At 33.1% G+C, this 20,737-nt stretch overlaps 1 protein-coding gene across 2 annotated transcripts in view; it reads right to left on the bottom strand.

The window, feature by feature from the left end:
• The window catches only part of LOC124362466, a 334,448-nt gene that overhangs the window by 9,497 nt on the left and 304,214 nt on the right, over positions 1 to 20,737 (bottom strand). The window contains exons 3-9 of one of the 2 annotated variants that reach the window (XM_046816991.1): positions 13,256 to 13,357; positions 10,597 to 10,725; positions 10,017 to 10,167; positions 8,675 to 8,850; positions 5,024 to 5,256; positions 2,284 to 2,422; positions 560 to 680 (exon numbers count right to left, since the gene is read on the bottom strand). In XM_046816991.1, the coding sequence (XP_046672947.1) occupies positions 560 to 680; positions 2,284 to 2,422; positions 5,024 to 5,256; positions 8,675 to 8,850; positions 10,017 to 10,167; positions 10,597 to 10,725; positions 13,256 to 13,357 (1,051 nt within the window). The remainder of the gene's footprint in view (positions 1 to 559; positions 681 to 2,283; positions 2,423 to 5,023; positions 5,257 to 8,674; positions 8,851 to 10,016; positions 10,168 to 10,596; positions 10,726 to 13,255; positions 13,358 to 20,737) is intronic. The other variant, XM_046816992.1, reaches the window with a different exon arrangement.

Genomic DNA, 20,737 nt, shown 5'->3' with positions numbered 1-20,737 from the left:
AGCATTATATTAAAACTAAAAACATAGCAACTGTTAGATTTCAAAAAACTAAAATAGTATTTATAAATGATATATAAACTTATTTTGCTTTAAAATAAAATTCTTTTGTGGATAGAGTGAAAACATATTGTAGACAACAACATAAAACTAAATACAACACAATTTTATGCTAACTTACTTTTTAATAAAATACACATAACTCATTGTTAGTTTTACTACTCTGTATATTCCAATTTATGTTTATAGTACAGTAAAATCCCAATTATCTTGTCGACTTGATCGGGTCCAAAATGCTGTGGATAACTGAACTTCAGGAATGATATGAAAATTACTAATAAGAGACGCAAAGCACTTTTAAAAGCCACAGAACTTCTTTAATGTGTTTTTAATTTTTATAAAATCTTGACTGCAATTCCATGAATAATTTGCAAAGCGGATAATCTGCCCACAGATAAACGAGAGTTTACTGTTTTAGACTGATATCTTAACAGATGATGGTCCAGACAAACATCATAAAGCATAGTTTTCTATAGAGTAAAGAGAGAGTCAAACCACTAACCAGTGTTCGATGGCGGAAAGTCTGTGGTGAAGATCGCAGCAACTGCCCTGTGAGCTATGAGACGAGAGGGACACACTGCTACATGTCACACTGGGACTCATCTTCTGGGATCCACAGCTTTCTGATAATGAACATACAAAAGTCACTTTTTATTTTTCGGTCCATAAGTGGATACAATAAAATTGTAATGTAACATTTAAACAACATTATATTTTCTCAAACAAAAAATTATTAATGTCTTTATATAAGGTAAGCAAGCCCTTACTCATTTACTCAAATTTATTCTCAAACCTTCATGACCTAAATAGTAAAGCCAAAGCATTTTCATGAGATCAACCAATCATAGGGGTTTAAGTTAAGTTAAAACTCCTAGAAATGCTGTATTTTGTTTTTCAACTTCCTGCTGTCTTAGAAAGAAAAATTGTGTAACACAAGTGCATTTTGCCCTAAACAGACTACCGGCACAGATATAGTTTAGACCGGAGGTAGATTACAATGGCCGGTTTCATTTTTTTTTTTATGAAAGTACACTTTTCATAATCATGTATGTACATATTTTCTTGATCAAGGCAACATTGCAAATACTACTAGGGCACCAGCAATAATTTAGACCGGAAGAAGACTACAAGGATCGAAAGTAGGTAATTTTTTTACTGAAGTAGGCTTTCCGGACTGAGTATATATATATATATATATATATATATATATATATATATATATATATATTTTTTTTTTAAATGATGGCAACAAAACTAACTCTGCATGACATGTAAAAACTTATTCAACCAAAACTACTTCTTCACATGTTAAATCTCAAATAAGAGCCATTGGCAGTTTTGTTTAGTTTTTGAAACTCTTAACAATAAAAACTGAAATAATAAATACAATAAACAACGTCTACTCCTAAATAAAAATGATTATAGGTTTCCATAATATTAAACCATTTGTTCTTTCAATAAGATTACTATGACAGACTTTAGTATTACTTTACGCTGTCCTAAAATATTGCAAGTGTTATTGACCTTGTTGGTGCTATTCATTTATATATTAAGAAATGTTGCAGAAAAATTTGTGTATTTTATTGGTACTCATAAAAAAAAACTATTTCACTCTCAGACATCAGGACCCCAAAACATTGCTCTTTAATCTTAAAATCTGATTATTCTAAAGTGGATCAGGAGACTGGAATATCTTTCAGAGACTATAATTAGTTTTAGAAGTGTTTATTATGTCATTTAAAAAAGTCATGCTTACGGACCATCTGTTATTCAAAAGGAAATCACTTGCAAAGCCACGGGTACCTGCAAGTATTTAATATACTGCAAAAATATGTCTTCCAACATAAATCATTAAAATATTTCTACTGAACACTGTTACTTAATTACAAGCACTGTAATATTGTCCATAACATAAGAGATAGTAGTAAATCAATTGAATTATTACTCAGGGTAAAAACTAGCATTTGCTTACTTCATGACTTCGGTGTACATGCTAAAAAGTTTAGAAAAAACATTGACCAAGATCCATCTAACAAAAGGACTTGTTTCTTTGAAGGGCTAGTTGTAATATGACCAGTTGTATGCAATATGGCTGTGAAGTTAATTTAAAAGTTCATTCGGTTAATATTGTTACATGAAGTTTCTAATAAATACTGTTAACAAAATAAGAAATATGTTTACTACATGTATTACAGGTGCTACATCTGGTAAGATAGAAAGACTTACTTGGACGGTCCATAGTCCAGCTGACTGGGAATCTGTTGCCTGTTGTGTTGGTAAGTGTGGAGGAGCGAGACATGCTGCCTAACTTGCTCATGCAGCTAGTACATCGGCCCATCACCACGTCAGAGCTCCACAACGACTTCTGACCAAAATCAAACAGTCATATTCCAGAAGGCTACATTATTTATACATAGGCCTACATATTGTAAAATAACTAAGTTATAATACAATAATCACACATACTAATAAATTTGTATGATTTTTTATCAAAAAAGTATTTCAATTGAATGTAGACAAAACCAAAGTTGTGTGCACCTCAAAACAAAGAAAAATAAAAGTAAATTTGATGTAAAGATTCAAATAAACAATATAGAGATTGGACAAGCGAACAGTGTTCAGTTCTTAGGATTAATCCTAAATTCAAACTTGGACTGGAATAATAACTGAAAATTCACTTTTTCAAAATATAAAGTCTGGTCTTAATGCTATACAGAGAATGTCAACTTTGTGCAATAAGGATATCTTGTAACATTTACTTTTCATAAATTCATTCTCATATATCTTATAGCATTGGTATCTATATGGAGCTACAAGCAAGGATAATATTGATGTAATTTAGAAAGTACAGAAAAAAGAAATCAGAATAATTATGAACTTAAACTTATCCTATCTTAACATGCAAAGTCATACTTAGATACATTAAATATGATAAAATATAACAACTGTGTATGTCCTTTACATATATGGAATTATTATTTTTTTTGTAAATAATAAATTGTCTACTAATAACCAAGGGGATATACATAAATACCCTACAAGGAAAAAATTGATTCAGTAGTTTGGAAAAAAGTAAATGGACTACATAAAAGAGATTACATAGAAACAGGTTGACTTGTATAAACTCCTCCTTTTTGAAATCAGATATAAAGAGATATATTATTACAGATCACCACAGCCTAATTTATTTAAAGAAGACAATGTATGCAAATAAACAACTTTCAGCATACATTAATATAAAGATAGAAACAATATATATATATATATATATATATATATATATATATAACACACATTTTTAAGTTATATGTAACTAAGTTGATATTATACTCTACAAAAGAGTTCCAAGAAATATATTGTAACTGACTTTACAATACAGTAAATTTAATTACTTTAAGTTACAATTGACACTATTCTTGTTCATATGTATCCATTTTTATGAAAAATGATGTTTGAATTGAATTCTAAGTATTTATTTCATAGAATTTGCCACTCTACCTGATATTCTGAATCTCCCACAATATAACATAATATTTTACTTCTTTTTAAATTATATTTAATACCAATTCATTTACACACAAGGACCTATATACAATATGTACTCTACTACCAATGGCATTTATGAAATAGATATTTATGAATGAGAATGCAAATAAAATTTTTTAGGTAAAGATAGGTCTGCATAGTTAATTATTTATTACACTTAACCTGAAGTGTAAGATGAATGAATGAATGAAAATGAAACTTAAGATAGATGTTGCATTGGAAAAAGTTTCATAACAATGTTAAAAAAAGGACTTAGTTTCTTGTTGTCATTGACTAGTCCTGGTGTTTTGTTCCATGGTAAGTTTGGTTTACCTTAATAAAGTGTTTGAATTAGTACTGTGTTTTTAACCTGACATTTTTCAAATTTTAATGGCACAAATATATTTTTCTGCAGGCTATTAAAACTTTTATTAACAATAACTTGGTAATTAATAAAAATAACACCAGTAGTGATTAATTGGTTGGAACAGCAATACGAGGTTGATGCACACCAGTGCTGAATATTATCAGAATAATGTAATAGATTTACAATGGTTCAATTTATAAAACTGAAACTAAGCATATTAATTTAGGAGTTGAAAATGGTTTCGCACTATTGTTGGATTTTTATCGTTTGAGGAGGACAGCCTATATGTCTGCAGAAAATATAAAATGAAAACATATTTAACTAGCATATACAGGTTCAAGTTTTTGATGAGACAAGAAATTTATATAACAACAATTTCTATCTTAGCACATACCAGCAAAAATAGTAACTTACATTCCAAATATGAGGTACTAAATAGGCTGCATCATTCAATACATGATGTTTATCAAGAAACAAGTTCAACAAAACCAAGATTAGAATAAGAATAAAAATATTTAATCTTTTTATAAAAAATGTGGATTTATTAAAGCTTATAAGATTTTCTTCAGTTTCCCTCCCTCAAAAAATGATTTATAGTATTTATGAGAACCATCATATGTGTTATATTATATTAACTTTTTCCTATTCTAAACTCATAAATATTAAATATCAAAATATGAAGTGGATTAAAAAAAGAACTGTATATATGCCAGTCATTGTTTAAGCATTGGTTGAATTAAATTACTTTATGTACTAACTTTCGTTTATAATTAAAGCTGTTAAAATGATGTGCAATTTGACTTGTAATTACAATAATTCAAGATGTTCATGTGACCCCTCAGTGCACACCTCAATCATGGTGAAGAAATGCCTATAAGAAAGTTTTGTTGTAGTGCTTAGTTTAATATACAGAATTACATTTTTAAATATGTGAAAGGTTTGAGAATCCAATATATATTTTATTTTCCTGAATATTACGTTACAGAAAAGAAAACCACCAGAGTTAATGGCACTGGCATTTAATCTTTTTCAAACACATCCTTTATAAAACATGACTGTGAGTGTAACTGTTACCAGGTCAAATTTGTTGGTTTCATTGGAGGAGACAGAGTCTGGGAAGTCTGTGACAGGGGTTTGAGGCCAGGACAGCAGGTCTTCCCGGCTGTGGGAACAGGAGCAGCTGGGTGTCTTCACTCCTGGAAGACTGTAGCCCTGGGGAGAATCCCCAGTCATAGAGTCGGCACTGCTCACATCTGACAGTCGGGACTCAGGTCTGAACGTGTGGTGCTTCCTCGCCTTCTCCATCACTAAAATGTGGATGTTGTTATCAGTAACAATAAGAGTGGAAGAATTGTAAATATTCTTTTTGCTGCATAAAATCTATCTATTTTAAAGTTGTCATTCTTATCTACAACTTTGTAAATTATATTCATAAGTTTATTTTTAGTTTTGGAATCACTAAAACTTTGAAGCCTTTGAAGCAAGGCCTTTTCATGAGAAGGGAATCCAAAGACTAAGATTCCCTTATGTGCATTTCTGAGCATAAGTGAGACAGTACATTTCTAAGGATGCAGTATCTTTGTAAGGATGGACAGTTTGAACTGGTGTGTAGTGGCACTGGGCGTGGCCGGTCATGTGACTTTGCACCGCTCTACTTTTAGGGTGAGTGCTGAACACCACCAGTTGTTAATTACCTAGTGTCACATTTATTAACTGTAAAGAATTAATCTACCTTGAAATTCATCATCAGTCACGTCAAGTGCAGAGTAAAAGTGTAATGTTGGTTGAAATGGTTTGTTGTTACCGAACAATATTTTTAGAAGGAAGATTAACTAACTGTTCAACGGTGGCGATCAAAGTGGCAAACCAACAATTTCCCACCAATACTGTCTGCTGTACAAACGATTTCTTTTTTTTGTTCACTATTACTAGAAGCTGAAGACATCTCTATTTCACTTAAACCTATAAAGTATTCTGTGCAGCTTCTGTAATGATAAAATATTTAGGATGGTTAAGGGTGGTAAATTGCAACCACCTTCTGCCCAGATGTCGTGGTACAGCCACCATCAGAGGAGATAATGAGCACCATTTAAATTGTACCTTTGTACCTCCTTGGAAATAATGGAGACTTTCTCTGTTCCAGTCTCCAAGTCAGTACAGACAGAGGAGAGCTTGCTAATTAAACACTAATTGAGCCCCACATATTCTAACAAACATCCTTCTCTGTTAACTAATTCAACTTTAAGTTAATCCTTTACTCCAAAACTTGACATTTATTGTTAGTCATGTGCCACTTCTGGACATCCATTGAGTTGTCCTGAAGCAAAAACATCAGTTTTTACTGTAAACATTGTAGGTACAAACCAGCCAGATGTAAACCCCCTTTGTGTTTTATAAGCACTTGCTGATGATAAAAGGTGAGTGTTCCTTGATGTAATCATGAATATACTGCTATCCAATTTTGAAATGAACTGGTAATCTTTACACAATGTTTGTATAAGATAGGTGACTCGCTTTCTAAATGACATCCATAAACATAAGTGGATGACAACCATGTTCATCGAAAACATTAAGAAATATTAAGTGGGATCAAAGTCAAAGTCAAAATCTCTTTATTTACATAGTCTTCAAGACTAGTAGTGGCGTCACCATGATATAATACATAGACATACAGTGAAACAGGCTATTACACTGTACTAAAGTAAAAAAATTACATTAAATTTTTTGTCTTTATAAACATAGTTGTCTCCAATTGTAAAATTCGTTCAAGGAAGGAAGGATGATTTTGAATAACTAATAAACTTTTCATAAACTATTTTTTCACTTAGGACATGGAGCTGAGGTGATATTCTATTTCAACAGGAAGAGGGGTGACGAGCACTACCTCAGTTACGTCACCTAGGAAAGAGGGTAGGCTAGCTGTGTTCCAGCCTTTTCTAATGAAAGAGGGCAGGGAAATATGCTCCCCCATGTTTATGTTGGCTAAATCATTTAACACTAAGGGAACCCCACCGACTCCAACAATCATCCTCTTCAGTAAATTAACAACAAAACACCAAGTTGAAAAGGCTCTTAAAGCTAATTTTGTGACTGCCTTTTCGCTCAGTGGATATAATAATACAGTTTGACATCCAGTGAGAACAATCCCGACTTTGTTGTCTGGGCAGAAACGTGTCTAGATGAGCAAACAGATAACAGCAAGAACGATCTTTATTTTATCATTAAAATTACCGGCTCTGACTGCACATTTTTCAAAATCAGTTTCTTTATCCACGTTATGGCCACTCCATAAACTTATAAAACTGGTTTCTTTAGTGATTAATATCCGACAAATATCATATTTTGCAATTAAAAGCATATTCACTAAAACGTGTTTTTATAAATTTAGGACTTCGAGTGCAATTGGAATTGACAATCCTACAGAGTTTGAAAACAAGTCTATAGATTACACACATTTTCACCTGACACTCTGAGGATTAGGAGTTGCCAAATCATTCATTTTTTAAACACCGTTACACACAACTTACAATTCTATTGGTAACCTTGATAGGCTATGCATTAATTCAGTGCAAAAAACAAACTGAAATCAAACACAATATTCTGGAGAAGTTGTAGAATATCCAACAATATAATAATCATAAATAGAACAATATAATATAATCCAACATTCGCTTTTTTAGAATTTCACTACATGTTCAAATCAAGTGGCGTTAAAACACATATAATACATATAATATAACATACAATTAATACAAAAATAAAACATATACACGATAAGTGTTTTACAAAACACTTAGATAGTAGGCCTACCGCACACGCATAATTACGGACACAAACCGTAGACAACAGCATAGACACTAAGGGCTGAAGGTTACATCACTCCTCTTCCCCTACTTCCTGGTCTGTTCTTTTCTACTGGAGTTTTTTCAGTAGTTAATAAAGTATTTTTGTGGCCAAGGATCGTGTAAAAAATATAATGGTACTGAATTTGAAGCCTTTTGTTGAATATTGCACAATTTGGGTCTTCGTTTTGAAAATATTTGTAGATTTCATATTATTACAGGGTGTCAAGATTCCGACCCTTATTGCATACGTGCAAAACCTCCACACTATTATCGATGCCAATCATGTTGTGGTTATTTTCAAAAAGGTGTTGGGTGAACGATGATCTTTGTTCATTTGCCCGTGGGGTCCGGCGATGTTCCTTGAATGTATGCGCTGCTGACCGGCCGTATCGTGTCCGTGTTGTGCGTGTGCGATATATGCGGTATTAAAATATTTATCTTGTATGTGTTTTGTTTATTAAATTACATGTTACATTGCGTTTTTATCATCATTTGACTTCCACGTTTTTATACACAACACGATAGGACTTTCGACCCGAAACATGTAGTGAAATTTCTACAAAAGCGAATTTTGAAACTGTTGACAGGGTAAAGTACCATATATTTGTCTAAAATTAATGTTTCGTGGCTATTAAAAACATGGATTTATTAACACTTTTGCTATAGTTTTACCACTTACTTTATGCTTTTAACTGTACAAGGAAAATTGAAGATAATGTTTTAACTTTTATGAGTCCTTTGTAAACGAACACATTATTGTTCACGACAATAGATGATTGAGCTGGTTTAGGCCTACCAAGGACAAATCAGAATTGAATAATAGGAATAGTATTGTGATCTCTCTGACTCTGAAATAGATAGGCAGTGTTTAGGACCTAACCTGACATGTTTCTGGAAACTGGACGTTTTCTTGTGAACAGTTTTCCTTCAGCTGCCAAGTTGAAAGCTCTGGTGAGGTCTTCAGGCTTCTCAGATACGAGCACATACAACCCCTCCCCTCGACCACAACGGGAACCTCCTTCAAAGCAGAACTTGCCTTCCACCACCCCGAATCTCCTGAGGGCCAACAGTTTTGTCAGATATTATTGGAAATACATTTTTATTACACACACACTTAAAACTAAAGTTTTTGAAAAGCTAGTTTTGGTCAGCAAACTAGCATTTCCTGTCAATGATTATAGGCTGAGCGTTAGCAAACCCTGTCACTTCAGGGGCTGGAAAATGTCTGTCTATCCATACAATATTACAAAAACGAACTGGCCTATATAGTATTTTTTTACTGAGTTTAAAGATGGCTCTTGTCACTCCTTGAGATTTGGCTAAGCATTAGTGAAGATTTTTACATTGGGATTATCAGTAACCATGATGGAAATGAGAAAATAGCAGTATTTGTAAACAAACAAAACAATCATATTAAACTTTATTATGTGACATTTTTATTCATCAAGTGAAAGAAAATGTAATAGAGTAAAATGTCAATGTTAAAAGTAGGTGACAAGATTTAATGACAGCGCACTCTTGTGTTGCAGTACCCTCTCTAGCTCACAACTTTGTTTATTTGAACTACGCTATGAATCTTGTTATTTAACAGATAAAACATGCATGTATCATGTGGTAACATATCTTGAGAAAGATTTCATCTGTAGACTTTAAATTTTGAATAAAAATTCATTTATACACAGCCAAGAATGAGTTCTATTACTATGCAAGTCCAAGTATGGAATTTGGTTGAGCGTTATTGAAGCTTATCAATCAAAAGGCTGACACAATTCCTCTATATGCCGTTGGAGTGTAAAAATTTCTTTTCTGTATGATTGTCAGTATGTATATTTGTTCGCAGGTCATCTCGAGAATGAAATGAGTTATATATTAATTAAAATTTAGCAAGTAATCTCAGTGGAGCCGTTACACACATGGTGTCGAGTACTTCTATCGTGTACTATATCTATATTAGACAATGAGAATTAAGATTTCAAATTGCAAAACTTGGTTATCAAACATAGTTTTATTCAAAATTTGTGCCGGTAAATTACATAAGTGAATAATAATATAAATAAATAAAATTGTACAGTAATTTTGATCCCTCCACGTGATTCAAACCAATGACACAACTATTAGAAGAAATTACCTTGGATATACTTCAAAGTGGTTTGAAAAGTACAGAGAACTTGAAAGTTTCTTCTGTACAGAACGAAGGAAAATAATAACAACATATGCAGTACCTGAGCTGCTGTATCCGCCAGAAGGCTATGAGCCGTGGGGGCACCCCGACCGTGAGGCAGAACTGGAACTCCTGTATGAGTAGCCGAGCGGGGCCAGGGGCTAGCTTAGCTCTGGCGGGGGCAGACGATATCTGTACCAGGAACTGGTCACCTAAGCACACAAGATGGTCATTGCTTGGATGATCTTGTTTGGCATTATCAAAAATTTCATTATAATCTACAATCTTATTATAACTGCATAATTTAGACATGAAATACAAAATTAAAATCCAGATAATGCAGTATAGGAAACATTTTGGAAGCATTAAATTTACTGCTTCTAAAAGTTAAACAATGCCTGGGTTGTAAAATATTTTATGAATATAGTCAGAATATTTCCATGACAAGTTAAAGTTTAGAAATTTGAAACTGATACTTTATAATATAAAGGTAGGCTAAACATTTACAGATACAGTTCATTGAATTCCTTTTGTCTTTGCTGCATTTGAGCAATATAGTAAAAGTTACTGGAATACCACTGGAGTTCATATTTTAAATCATTATATACATTTTGGTTCTATTGAGGAAATTAATACACTACCTTCTCCAAGGTTTGCAGAGATTTTCACTTGCCACTGCATGAGATGCTCTCTAGTGTCAAACGCCAGGACTACAATGACTTCTTGGCATATAATGGCCAATGTGTTGGACTCCTTGTCTAGGGTGAAACCTGCAAATATTTGAATGATTCGAATGAAGAATTTTGGAGCTTTGCAAAAAGTTATAACATCACTTGTAAATGAATTCACATTTTCCAATATTAATTTTATCCTTGCTTGGATATTTATTTTATTAATATCGGAAAATGTGAATTCATTTACAACTGATGTTAAATCCGCAAATATTTGTTTATACATATTTTAAACAACGTATCTTTAGAAAGGTAAGTCAATGGTTACCGTATCAATATCAGACCCAATGGAATGTTTCAAATTGGAACACTGTACTATTTTAACTTGTAAAGGGTACTTTGAAAAAACAATTTTACGTTCAAGAGTATAACAACATAATAAAGATATAATTTGGCTACAACTGTATTATTTGCCAACATAGGTAGATATTTTCCTATGCCTACCTAAAAGTATTCAAAATTTGCAATGTTTTAAAACATTATATTATTATTATAACACTGTTTATTGCGGTGCTGATAAAGTTACTAATATTAATTTTATTGCAGGGTTTTTGACCCAATTACTAAATTACTGTACAAAACATTTTGATACATCATCCCATCACTGGGCGTTGGGGATAAAGAATTACACGTGCGATTAATATTTTTATGCATTATTAAAGTAATGAAATCACGTCTTCATTGTTCAAAGAATAGCGAGAGTTATATAATAGTTGAATACAGTAAGTTCTGGTTGTGAACGTGTTAATGTCAACACTTTTATAGTTATAAAGTAACACTGACTACCAGCAGTATAATTGTTGCTAATGCTTAGTGTTACAATTGGCTGAAAGAAGTAAATACTAACACGAAGAGATAAAGTTCAATGTTTAGAGTTTGTAAACATTACGAAGCCCATATTTTATGTTCGAGCTTCGCTAAATTTGTCACGCCTTCCACTTTGAATACAAAACTTTGTTGCAAAGTTTCTTAATCAGCCCAATTAGTCCTAAAGTCTCTGGATAAGAAATCATTTTAGCAAACTCTATGGAGAGAGCCTTGTTATCCTTGTTATCTAAATAATAGAAACGTGACATAGTGATTTAATCGAAGTGAAAGGAGGGGGGAGTGCTGCATTAACATGCACCCATTGAATTAAGAGATTGGTCCGGGCCTCTTAAGAGAATATTTAAAATATTGGTACACATATTCTACGGCTTATGAATTAATCCAAGATTGGTATGAAGCCAAGGATATGTATCCTCAGTGTACAACTAATATTTAATAGCACTGTTCTAGGAGCTTTGTTAATGAAAGGCATTTAAAAAAAAATTCGACATTGTAATTTTATGGATTTATCCTAAAACCAAAAATAATTCGAAACCTAAAGCAACTTCCTCATCATCCCTCATTTATACTGTATGTAACCGGATAGAGTTGTTAGCAGTCCATGAGACAATGCCGGAAGTGGAAGTGATGTACGAAGACTGTCACTGCCTATTTTCAGATAGGGCTTACAGGTCAGGACTATCCTGGTATAAAGAGTTTGGGACGTAGAGTTTGGTGGGTAAACCATTACGACTGAATTTATAAAAGTGGTAGGCTGTTTTGTTCGATATATTTAATGAAATTTAGATTAATCAATAGTTCGAATGGCGTGTTCAAAACAAAATTGGAAAATCTTACTGTAGAAATGTTTTTTCATATTGTTATATAATAAGCCATTTACACTTTTTAATAAACCCATAGTGCTAATATTTAATAATAGACGGAAAGATTTATGTCGCTAAAATAGTTATATAAACCACATAAGAACCAAAAACAAACATTAGAAATGACCAGGAAATTCGAACACCTTTTTTAGTTCTACGATGCATAATAACTGAACTAATTAACAATTCATTCCAGTTTGAACGGCTTCCAATCTTTATCTTTTAATATAAAAAAATGTTTAAAATTATCTAATAGTCTTAAAAAACTTATTGTTTTGGAACTGTATTGAAACACAGTCGAGTTATAACTTTAGCTGAAAAGCGAATATTCACCATCCTGAAACATTATATTGCTTAAGACTGGTTAATGAACTCACCAAAATTATATATAAATATTGCATGTATAAAATTTAGTGTTAATGTAGTAAAATTAACAGCAGTAATGGTGTTTACAATATTTCCGCAATTTTCTTGTATACAACTCGAAACTCTAGAAGGCCGATATCACGCTTTATTTTCTCTATAAAGAAAATTTCACGTAATTTCATCTGGAGATATGAAATAATACGTAAGAACAAACATGATTTTTGAGTTTATCTCCAGTTTATTTCCCTTTTAGTGCACCATCTGAAATATGGAGTCATGTTCTTCTGAAGAGATACAAAAATCGGTGACGAAGAAGTTCAAAACGAACTCTTTACATCGTTTCGACATCAGAAAAACATGCATTACGTAATATAAAAATATAGTTTTGAAATGTTTTGATGCAGTATGTTTGATTCGGAAAACTTAAATTTTAGTGCACTTAAGGTACTGTCGTTTATGTATTAGCATCCTCATCAGGCCAGATTAAATAAAGCACATTTTTTGACTCTGACCTGATTGGATGCCCAGGAAGTTCTCCAGGGAGAGAGAGGCCTTGGTCTGGCCTTGCTTGTAGCGTTCCTTGCTGTCTCGGTACAGTTGCAAGTGGATACAATCTGGAACATAGAGTTTACAAATTATGTTCCATATATACAATATAAATAGAACAGTTTACATTTACGACAGAACTAACACAACGAGAGAGAGGCCTTGGTCTGGCCTTGCTTGTAGCGTTCCTTGCTGTCTCGGTACAGTTGCAAGTGGATACAATCTGGAACATAGAGTTTACAAATTATGTTCCATATATACAATATAAATAGAACAGTTTACATTTACGACAGAACTAACACAACGAGAGAGAGGCCTTGGTCTGGCCTTGCTTGTAGCGTTCCTTGCTGTCTCGGTACAGTTGCAAGTGGATACAATCTGGAACATAGAGTTTACAAATTATGTTCCATATATACAATATAAATAGAACAGTTTACATTTACGACAGAACTAACACAACGAGAGAGAGGCCTTGGTCTGGCCTTGCTTGTAGCGTTCCTTGCTGTCTCGGTACAGTTGCAAGTGGATACAATCTGGAACATAGAGTTTACAAATTATGTTCCATATATACAATATAAATAGAACAGTTTACATTTACGACAGAACTAACACAACGAGAGAGAGGCCTTGGTCTGGCCTTGCTTGTAGCGTTCCTTGCTGTCTCGGTACAGTTGCAAGTGGATACAATCTGGAACATAGAGTTTACAAATTATGTTCCATATATACAATATAAATAGAACAGTTTACATTTACGACAGAACTAACACAACGAGAGAGAGGCCTTGGTCTGGCCTTGCTTGTAGCGTTCCTTGCTGTCTCGGTACAGTTGCAAGTGGATACAATCTGGAACATAGAGTTTACAAATTATGTTCCATATATACAATATAAATAGAACAGTTTACATTTACGACAGAACTAACACAACGAGAGAGAGGCCTTGGTCTGGCCTTGCTTGTAGCGTTCCTTGCTGTCTCGGTACAGTTGCAAGTGGATACAATCTGGAACATAGAGTTTACAAATTATGTTCCATATATACAATATAAATAGAACAGTTTACATTTACGACAGAACTAACACAACGAGAGAGAGAGGCCTTGGTCTGGCCTTGCTTGTAGCGTTCCTTGCTGTCTCGGTACAGTTGCAAGTGGATACAATCTGGAACATAGAGTTTACAAATTATGTTCCATATATACAATATAAATAGAACAGTTTACATTTACGACAGAACTAACACAACAAGAGAGAGGCCTTGGTCTGGCCTTGCTTGTAGCGTTCCTTGCTGTCTCGGTACAGTTGCAAGTGGATACAATCTGGAACATAGAGTTTACAAATTATGTTCCATATATACAATATAAATAGAACAGTTTACATTTACGACAGAACTAACACAACAAGAGAGAGGCCTTGGTCTGGCCTTGCTTGTAGCGTTCCTTGCTGTCTCGGTACAGTTGCAAGTGGATACAATCTGGAACATAGAGTTTACAAATTATGTTCCATATATACAATATAAATAGAACAGTTTACATTTACGACAGAACTAACACAACAAGAGAGAGGCCTTGGTCTGGCCTTGCTTGTAGCGTTCCTTGCTGTCTCGGTACAGTTGCAAGTGGATACAATCTGGAACATAGAGTTTACAAATTATGTTCCATATATACAATATAAATAGAACAGTTTACATTTACGACAGAACTAACACAACAAGAGAGAGGCCTTGGTCTGGCCTTGCTTGTAGCGTTCCTTGCTGTCTCGGTACAGTTGCAAGTGGATACAATCTGGAACATAGAGTTTACAAATTATGTTCCATATATACAATATAAATAGAACAGTTTACATTTACGACAGAACTAACACAACGAGAGAAAGAGATAATAACTTGTACACGACTTCTCTTGACTCCGCGTGAGTATTTAAAGTAGATTAGTATAATATAAAGCTGTTCTACAATTACTATAATATACGTTTATGTTTAAGTATGGTCTAAATGAATCACTATTTGGCTGACAAAACGTACTGAGCTAGAAAAAAAGGAAATTTGGAACGAAAGTGGAAAAACATTGATAAAAAGACGTGACTTTCAACGTTTAGATTTAAAAAGAATATTTTGGAGCTGGAAAGATCAGTGTGTTTCTTATGACAACAAGAACGTAATATTTTTATTCCACCTCAAAACATAAAGAAATAAATGTTAGTAAATTGGGCACGCATTTAGACTTTATAAACGGTCCCTACATACTCGATTTTCAGATTCGTTCTCTAAACACTCAAAATAAAACCTTGGTTATCGCAAGATAACCGGATCAAGCAACGCCGAGCGTGGCTGCTGCTTGGATGGGTGACCGTTGAGCGATCCTGTCTTTCCAAGCAGCTAGTCTGCCTGGCCATTGGTGGTGATTCGGAAGTCACCTGTAAGCTGTTGGTCCCCAGGTTAAGTGTTAGAGAAGGCTTCTTAGCCCTAACTTCGCCTGGTAAAATAAGACTACTTTACTTACTTTTTAATTAAAATTGAATATTTTGAAAATAGGCTATAAGTAACAGAAAAATAAATTTAATAATTTTAATCATACAATTTTGTATTTTACTTAATACAGTTGATGCAGTTAACAAATTATAAATATTTCTCTCCTGAATCTAAAAAAATGTAATTTCGTTACTTTTCGATATAGCAAAAATTTGGTCCTCACTCCACAAAATGTAAGACATAGGGAAACACCCACACATAAGGGGAACATATTTAGAAATGCATTGAAATGAGATACAAATTACAAATTTAGTTTTCTACTGTAAAACTCTGTTATTTTTCTATTTACTTTTCATTCTTTAAATGCTAATATTTACTGGTTTAAAAACTGTGATTTTCAAAACTTCAAAATGAAAAAAAAAAAATGTTTTGTAGCCCAAAAGCTAACCGTTCGTTTACGTAAAACTTTGGCCTTAAATGTAAAAGTAAAATTTATCACTTTATTAAATACGACCTAGTAATCCTATGCATATGGGTGCATAAGAGTTATGAATTAATGAGAACACAAAACACATCAATCAACTTACAAGCCAACACAGTATAACTTACATCTTAATGGATCGGTGACGATTCAATTAAACGGTTAGGTGTAATTTGCCGGCATAATCAAGGAACATACTGCGTTTATAGTATAAAACTAAGTTTTCACAATTTATAAAAACAATTTAAAACTCAAACAAAGCTTGCAGTTAATCTTTATAATAAAACTTATATTTCTTTTCAAGTAACATTAATCAACATGTTGACATAATTTAATTGCAAAACGTGGACTCATACAAGAAAATAAAACTATAGAATTCCTTAAGATAGTATTATTTCTTGCAAGTGAGTACTATGATTCTCTTACTTATACGAAAGTATGTGAGTAAACAGTTGACAAGAAGAAGATAAAGAGAGTTCTTGATGTCTCTGAATCAACAGACCTTTGACAGAAAGTCAACACAACAGAAATAGACGCAGTTTTGTTGCTTTACCTCCGACTGTGGATCTGAATACCGTATCGGTACTCACTGAGCTGTTACTGGGTTCAGTCAACAATATTATTCAAGAATCGACCTCATTTACATATTAATAAATACAACGTTTTTCATCTTTATCCGCTGGAAATATATACCGTCTTTTGGCTATTTTAAATTATTTATGATGTATAAGACAAACTAAAATGAACGAAACAAAATTGAAACAATTATTTCTTCCTGCAATAAATAATTAAGCTTCACTGTTTAATCTGATACAGGCTAAATCTTTAATACTTTAATAATTGAACCATAGCTCGGCCTACAACGAAAGTAATTGTAGTATACTCCTTATATGTTGAATAATTAAATCCTTTAGAAATTAAATCTATAACTATTCTTTTGGCCAAATGTATTTAGCTAGTACGCCTATTTGGTATTTAACTAATAATAAATAATAATAATTAGTTCAGATTTTATATTTTATTCTATAATATAACGGTTGCATTGGAAAATGAGTGATTATTATTAGCTTCATTTCGGTTGTCTTCCCCAAGATTCCCTTTAATATATTTGGGCAATAGCATACAAGTATATTTGCCTTGTAAGGTTCGGTTATAAGGGCCGACTTTTTTGTGTTCTGGCGTTACGTATGCACGATATGTTCACTAACTTGTCAAGTATTCTTTTCCGAATAACCGATCTACGATTACATAGCATTTTTTATAGTTCAGGCGTATACAATATAATTGTATTATATAATGGTCTCAAACAAGTATACTGATTTTGTTCAGCTTCAATAAAGCTTTGATACTATGGCTTTATGCTTTGATATTACTATTTTAGCAGTAATTTCTTTGATATTTGGCAAATTTTATAACAGACAATATTAAAGAGAGTGAGTTTACTATATTTATTTCCCTACTTTAGTCATGAGCTCTTTAAGAAGTTAAAATTTCTGAGTGTGATAGGTATGGCAATAGTGGGTTGAAAGCTATTTAGATATATGAAAACAACGCCAGGAGTTCAAGGTTACTAGGGAATATAACTGTTGCAAATTCACAGATTTATACCACAAGGTTATGTTTTCAAGGCGTTTATTTATACTTGTTTACTTACACTCGGATTATAACATCTGTGGCATTATAATGCCATCCTTACTGTAATTCTGTGATGAAAATGTTTTTTGTGGTAAACCAATTAAAAATTAACCACACATGACTTTATTAGAGAAGCAACTAAAACTCCAGTCATCTCAGTTGTACACATCGAAAGGCAGGCTAAAATTCTGGACAATAACTTTTGATCAATACAAAATATGATGGCATTGTTACATAGTTAGCAAAAATCTCATCCCGATCCTTATCAAAAACAAAGATGCACACCAGAATAATCATAACGCAAGACTTGCTAGCCACTATATCATTTCAGCTCACCGCATGAGGATGTATTAAGTGTTGAGCTGAAGCCTCGTTTCCACTTCCACTTCCATCACAGGTCAGAACCTTGATCGCCAGGTTTTCTTACAAATTTTCAATTATTTAGTTCTTATAATATTTGAAAAAAATCCTAAACATCTCTTTACCTCTTCCTCCCCCAATGCCTTTAGTGCTGAGGATCATCGGTAATTCACTCTTTCGATCCTTCTCCTACTTTCCTTTTCTTATTCTTTTATTTCGGCGTCTGTACATTGGTTTCCTACACTCCATAGCCTGTTGTTTTATTTTACTTCTTAACAGCCCTACTATCACTGGGATATTCATCTACCCCGCATCATGGCGATAATCTAACCGATCTTATTGCCAACGATTTATACAGAATATTCTTTCTTTATTGTTCTTTAAATTGTACTTCTTTTTCATCGCGTTCTCCACAGTAAGAACAACTGGGTTTCATACAGTTGCAATGATTGGTTGCAATGAATTTCTGACAGATGTAGCTTCTAGCTAGGTCGAAGAAATTTTTAAGCCTACAGCACTGCCGTCTAGGTAGTCATTCTTTACTCCATATTGTATTCCTTATTCTTAATAAACATTCATCAACGAGATGCACCTTTCCTCATAAGTGTCTTTCCTCAACTTTTTACATTCTATATGATTGTGTTTAATTTCAAATATCTGCTTAAATGCTGCACTCAATTCCTAATATATTTTTTGTTGTAGACAGACTTGATCTCACCATCTATTATTTTAAGATAACGTGAAACACCGTAATTATCGTTTTAATTCTTATAGGTGTTGTCGCTTTGAATCCAGTTTCCTAACACCACTTTGTCTTCCGCCTTTAGTAATGTCACGTTCTTGGTGGTATTCATTATTTCAATCTTCAATCCTGTATTTAATGGTTTTACTAACTTCATTAGGCATTTCTCCACCTCTTTGTTCTTCTCCTTTTGTCTTATCATTGCGAGCTTCGTAATTGTAGCACCGGACCCGCCAATTTTGACACTCTTGTTGCTTCCCTCATGCTCATTGTGCTTCCGCATATGATATTTCCCTCGGCGTAATACTTATTTTCATTACTTTTTCCAAAATTGTCAATAAAAGTCAGCCTAACTACATTCGCCAAAGCCTTTCTTGCTTATATTATGGTTTCCTTCCGCACTTGGTTCTCTTCATAATAGTTCCCAAAAATCTGTCAAGGGATTCCATATGAGGCTTCAATATCTTCTGTCTTAAACTTGACTGCTTGAAAGAGAAGTCAATACAACGTAGATATTTCACAGCAGGTCCTCCCCCTTGTGTCTGAAGTATCACTAATCCTCTATATTCATTATATCTTCGGTTCTCGGCTTCTTCTTCTCTTCTTTCCTTTTCTGGTCTTGTCCTTTTCTCTTTCATATTTTCCGCTTTCTACTCCTGAGGATATATAAAAAGGAACCAACAAACGAATTGAAGGTGAATTAAACAATATCCTTCCTTGAAATTAATGAATAAACTGGAAAGTTAGTAAAGATAAATAGAGAAATTAGCTCTCTATTTCCTGAAGAATCTCTGCGGAGATGTGACCTATAAATATTACATTTAAAATTTGCAAATTGTCACTAATTTAATCATGAAGAATTATTTATCAACACAGTTTTAAAACTTAAAGCCTATGCGTATAAAAAATTTAGAGGAATACATTTGAAAATCAAATAGATATGTAGTGAAAGTGACATGTGAAATTGCATATTGTCACTGATTTGCTCAGGAAGAATTATTTATTAACACAGTTTTAAATCTTAAAGCCTATGCGTATAACAAATTTAGAGGAATACATTTGCAAATCAAATAGATTTGTAGTGAAAGTGACATGTGAAATTGCAAATCCAACGTTCTTGATTCCTTAGCAAGTCAATGATGTTTGTAGACGCTGAAGGAAATTTGCATGTTAATGTAGTGTGTAAATCGCAGAGTTTGAGTCCGGATATGGGATAACTTATTCATCTTGCATTAACGGCAACTGATTTCATCAAAGCAATGTCTATCTGTAGTTTTGTGAATTTTAGATTACAGAGCATGTTGTACAAACTTAATCCAGTTTATTGATCACTGGAAACATGCGTAATTAACTTTGATTTGATACCACTTTCCATAATGTGACAGAATTACCTTACAAGTTTTACTCTGTGTGACCTAACATATGAAAAGCATTTTTAAGGTTTTCTCTAAATAAGAAGATCTATAGCGGTTGATTCAGTGACGTATTCAGAATTTGAGTTTCCGGTGCTTAAACCCATTAACTCATATTTACAGAGGGGCAGGGTGTATATAATCCACTTCTTTTTGAACCACTTTAAGAAATTAACTAGTATATTAATTTTATATGAGTGCCTGTGTTAATACCTCTAAAACAGTTTGAGATGTAATAAACCTTTTAAACACGCATGCAATATACCGTGTAATCCACATTTTATGCACACTGAAGGGATCTAGGAAACTATAAGAGATACAGCAATGATTAAATGGTCAAAGTTGAGTGTAATAACA

Source organism: Homalodisca vitripennis, chromosome 5 (assembly GCF_021130785.1).
Source record: "Homalodisca vitripennis isolate AUS2020 chromosome 5, UT_GWSS_2.1, whole genome shotgun sequence".
Lineage (NCBI taxonomy): Eukaryota > Metazoa > Arthropoda > Insecta > Hemiptera > Cicadellidae > Homalodisca > Homalodisca vitripennis.
This window is presented reverse-complemented; position numbering and strand designations above follow the sequence as displayed.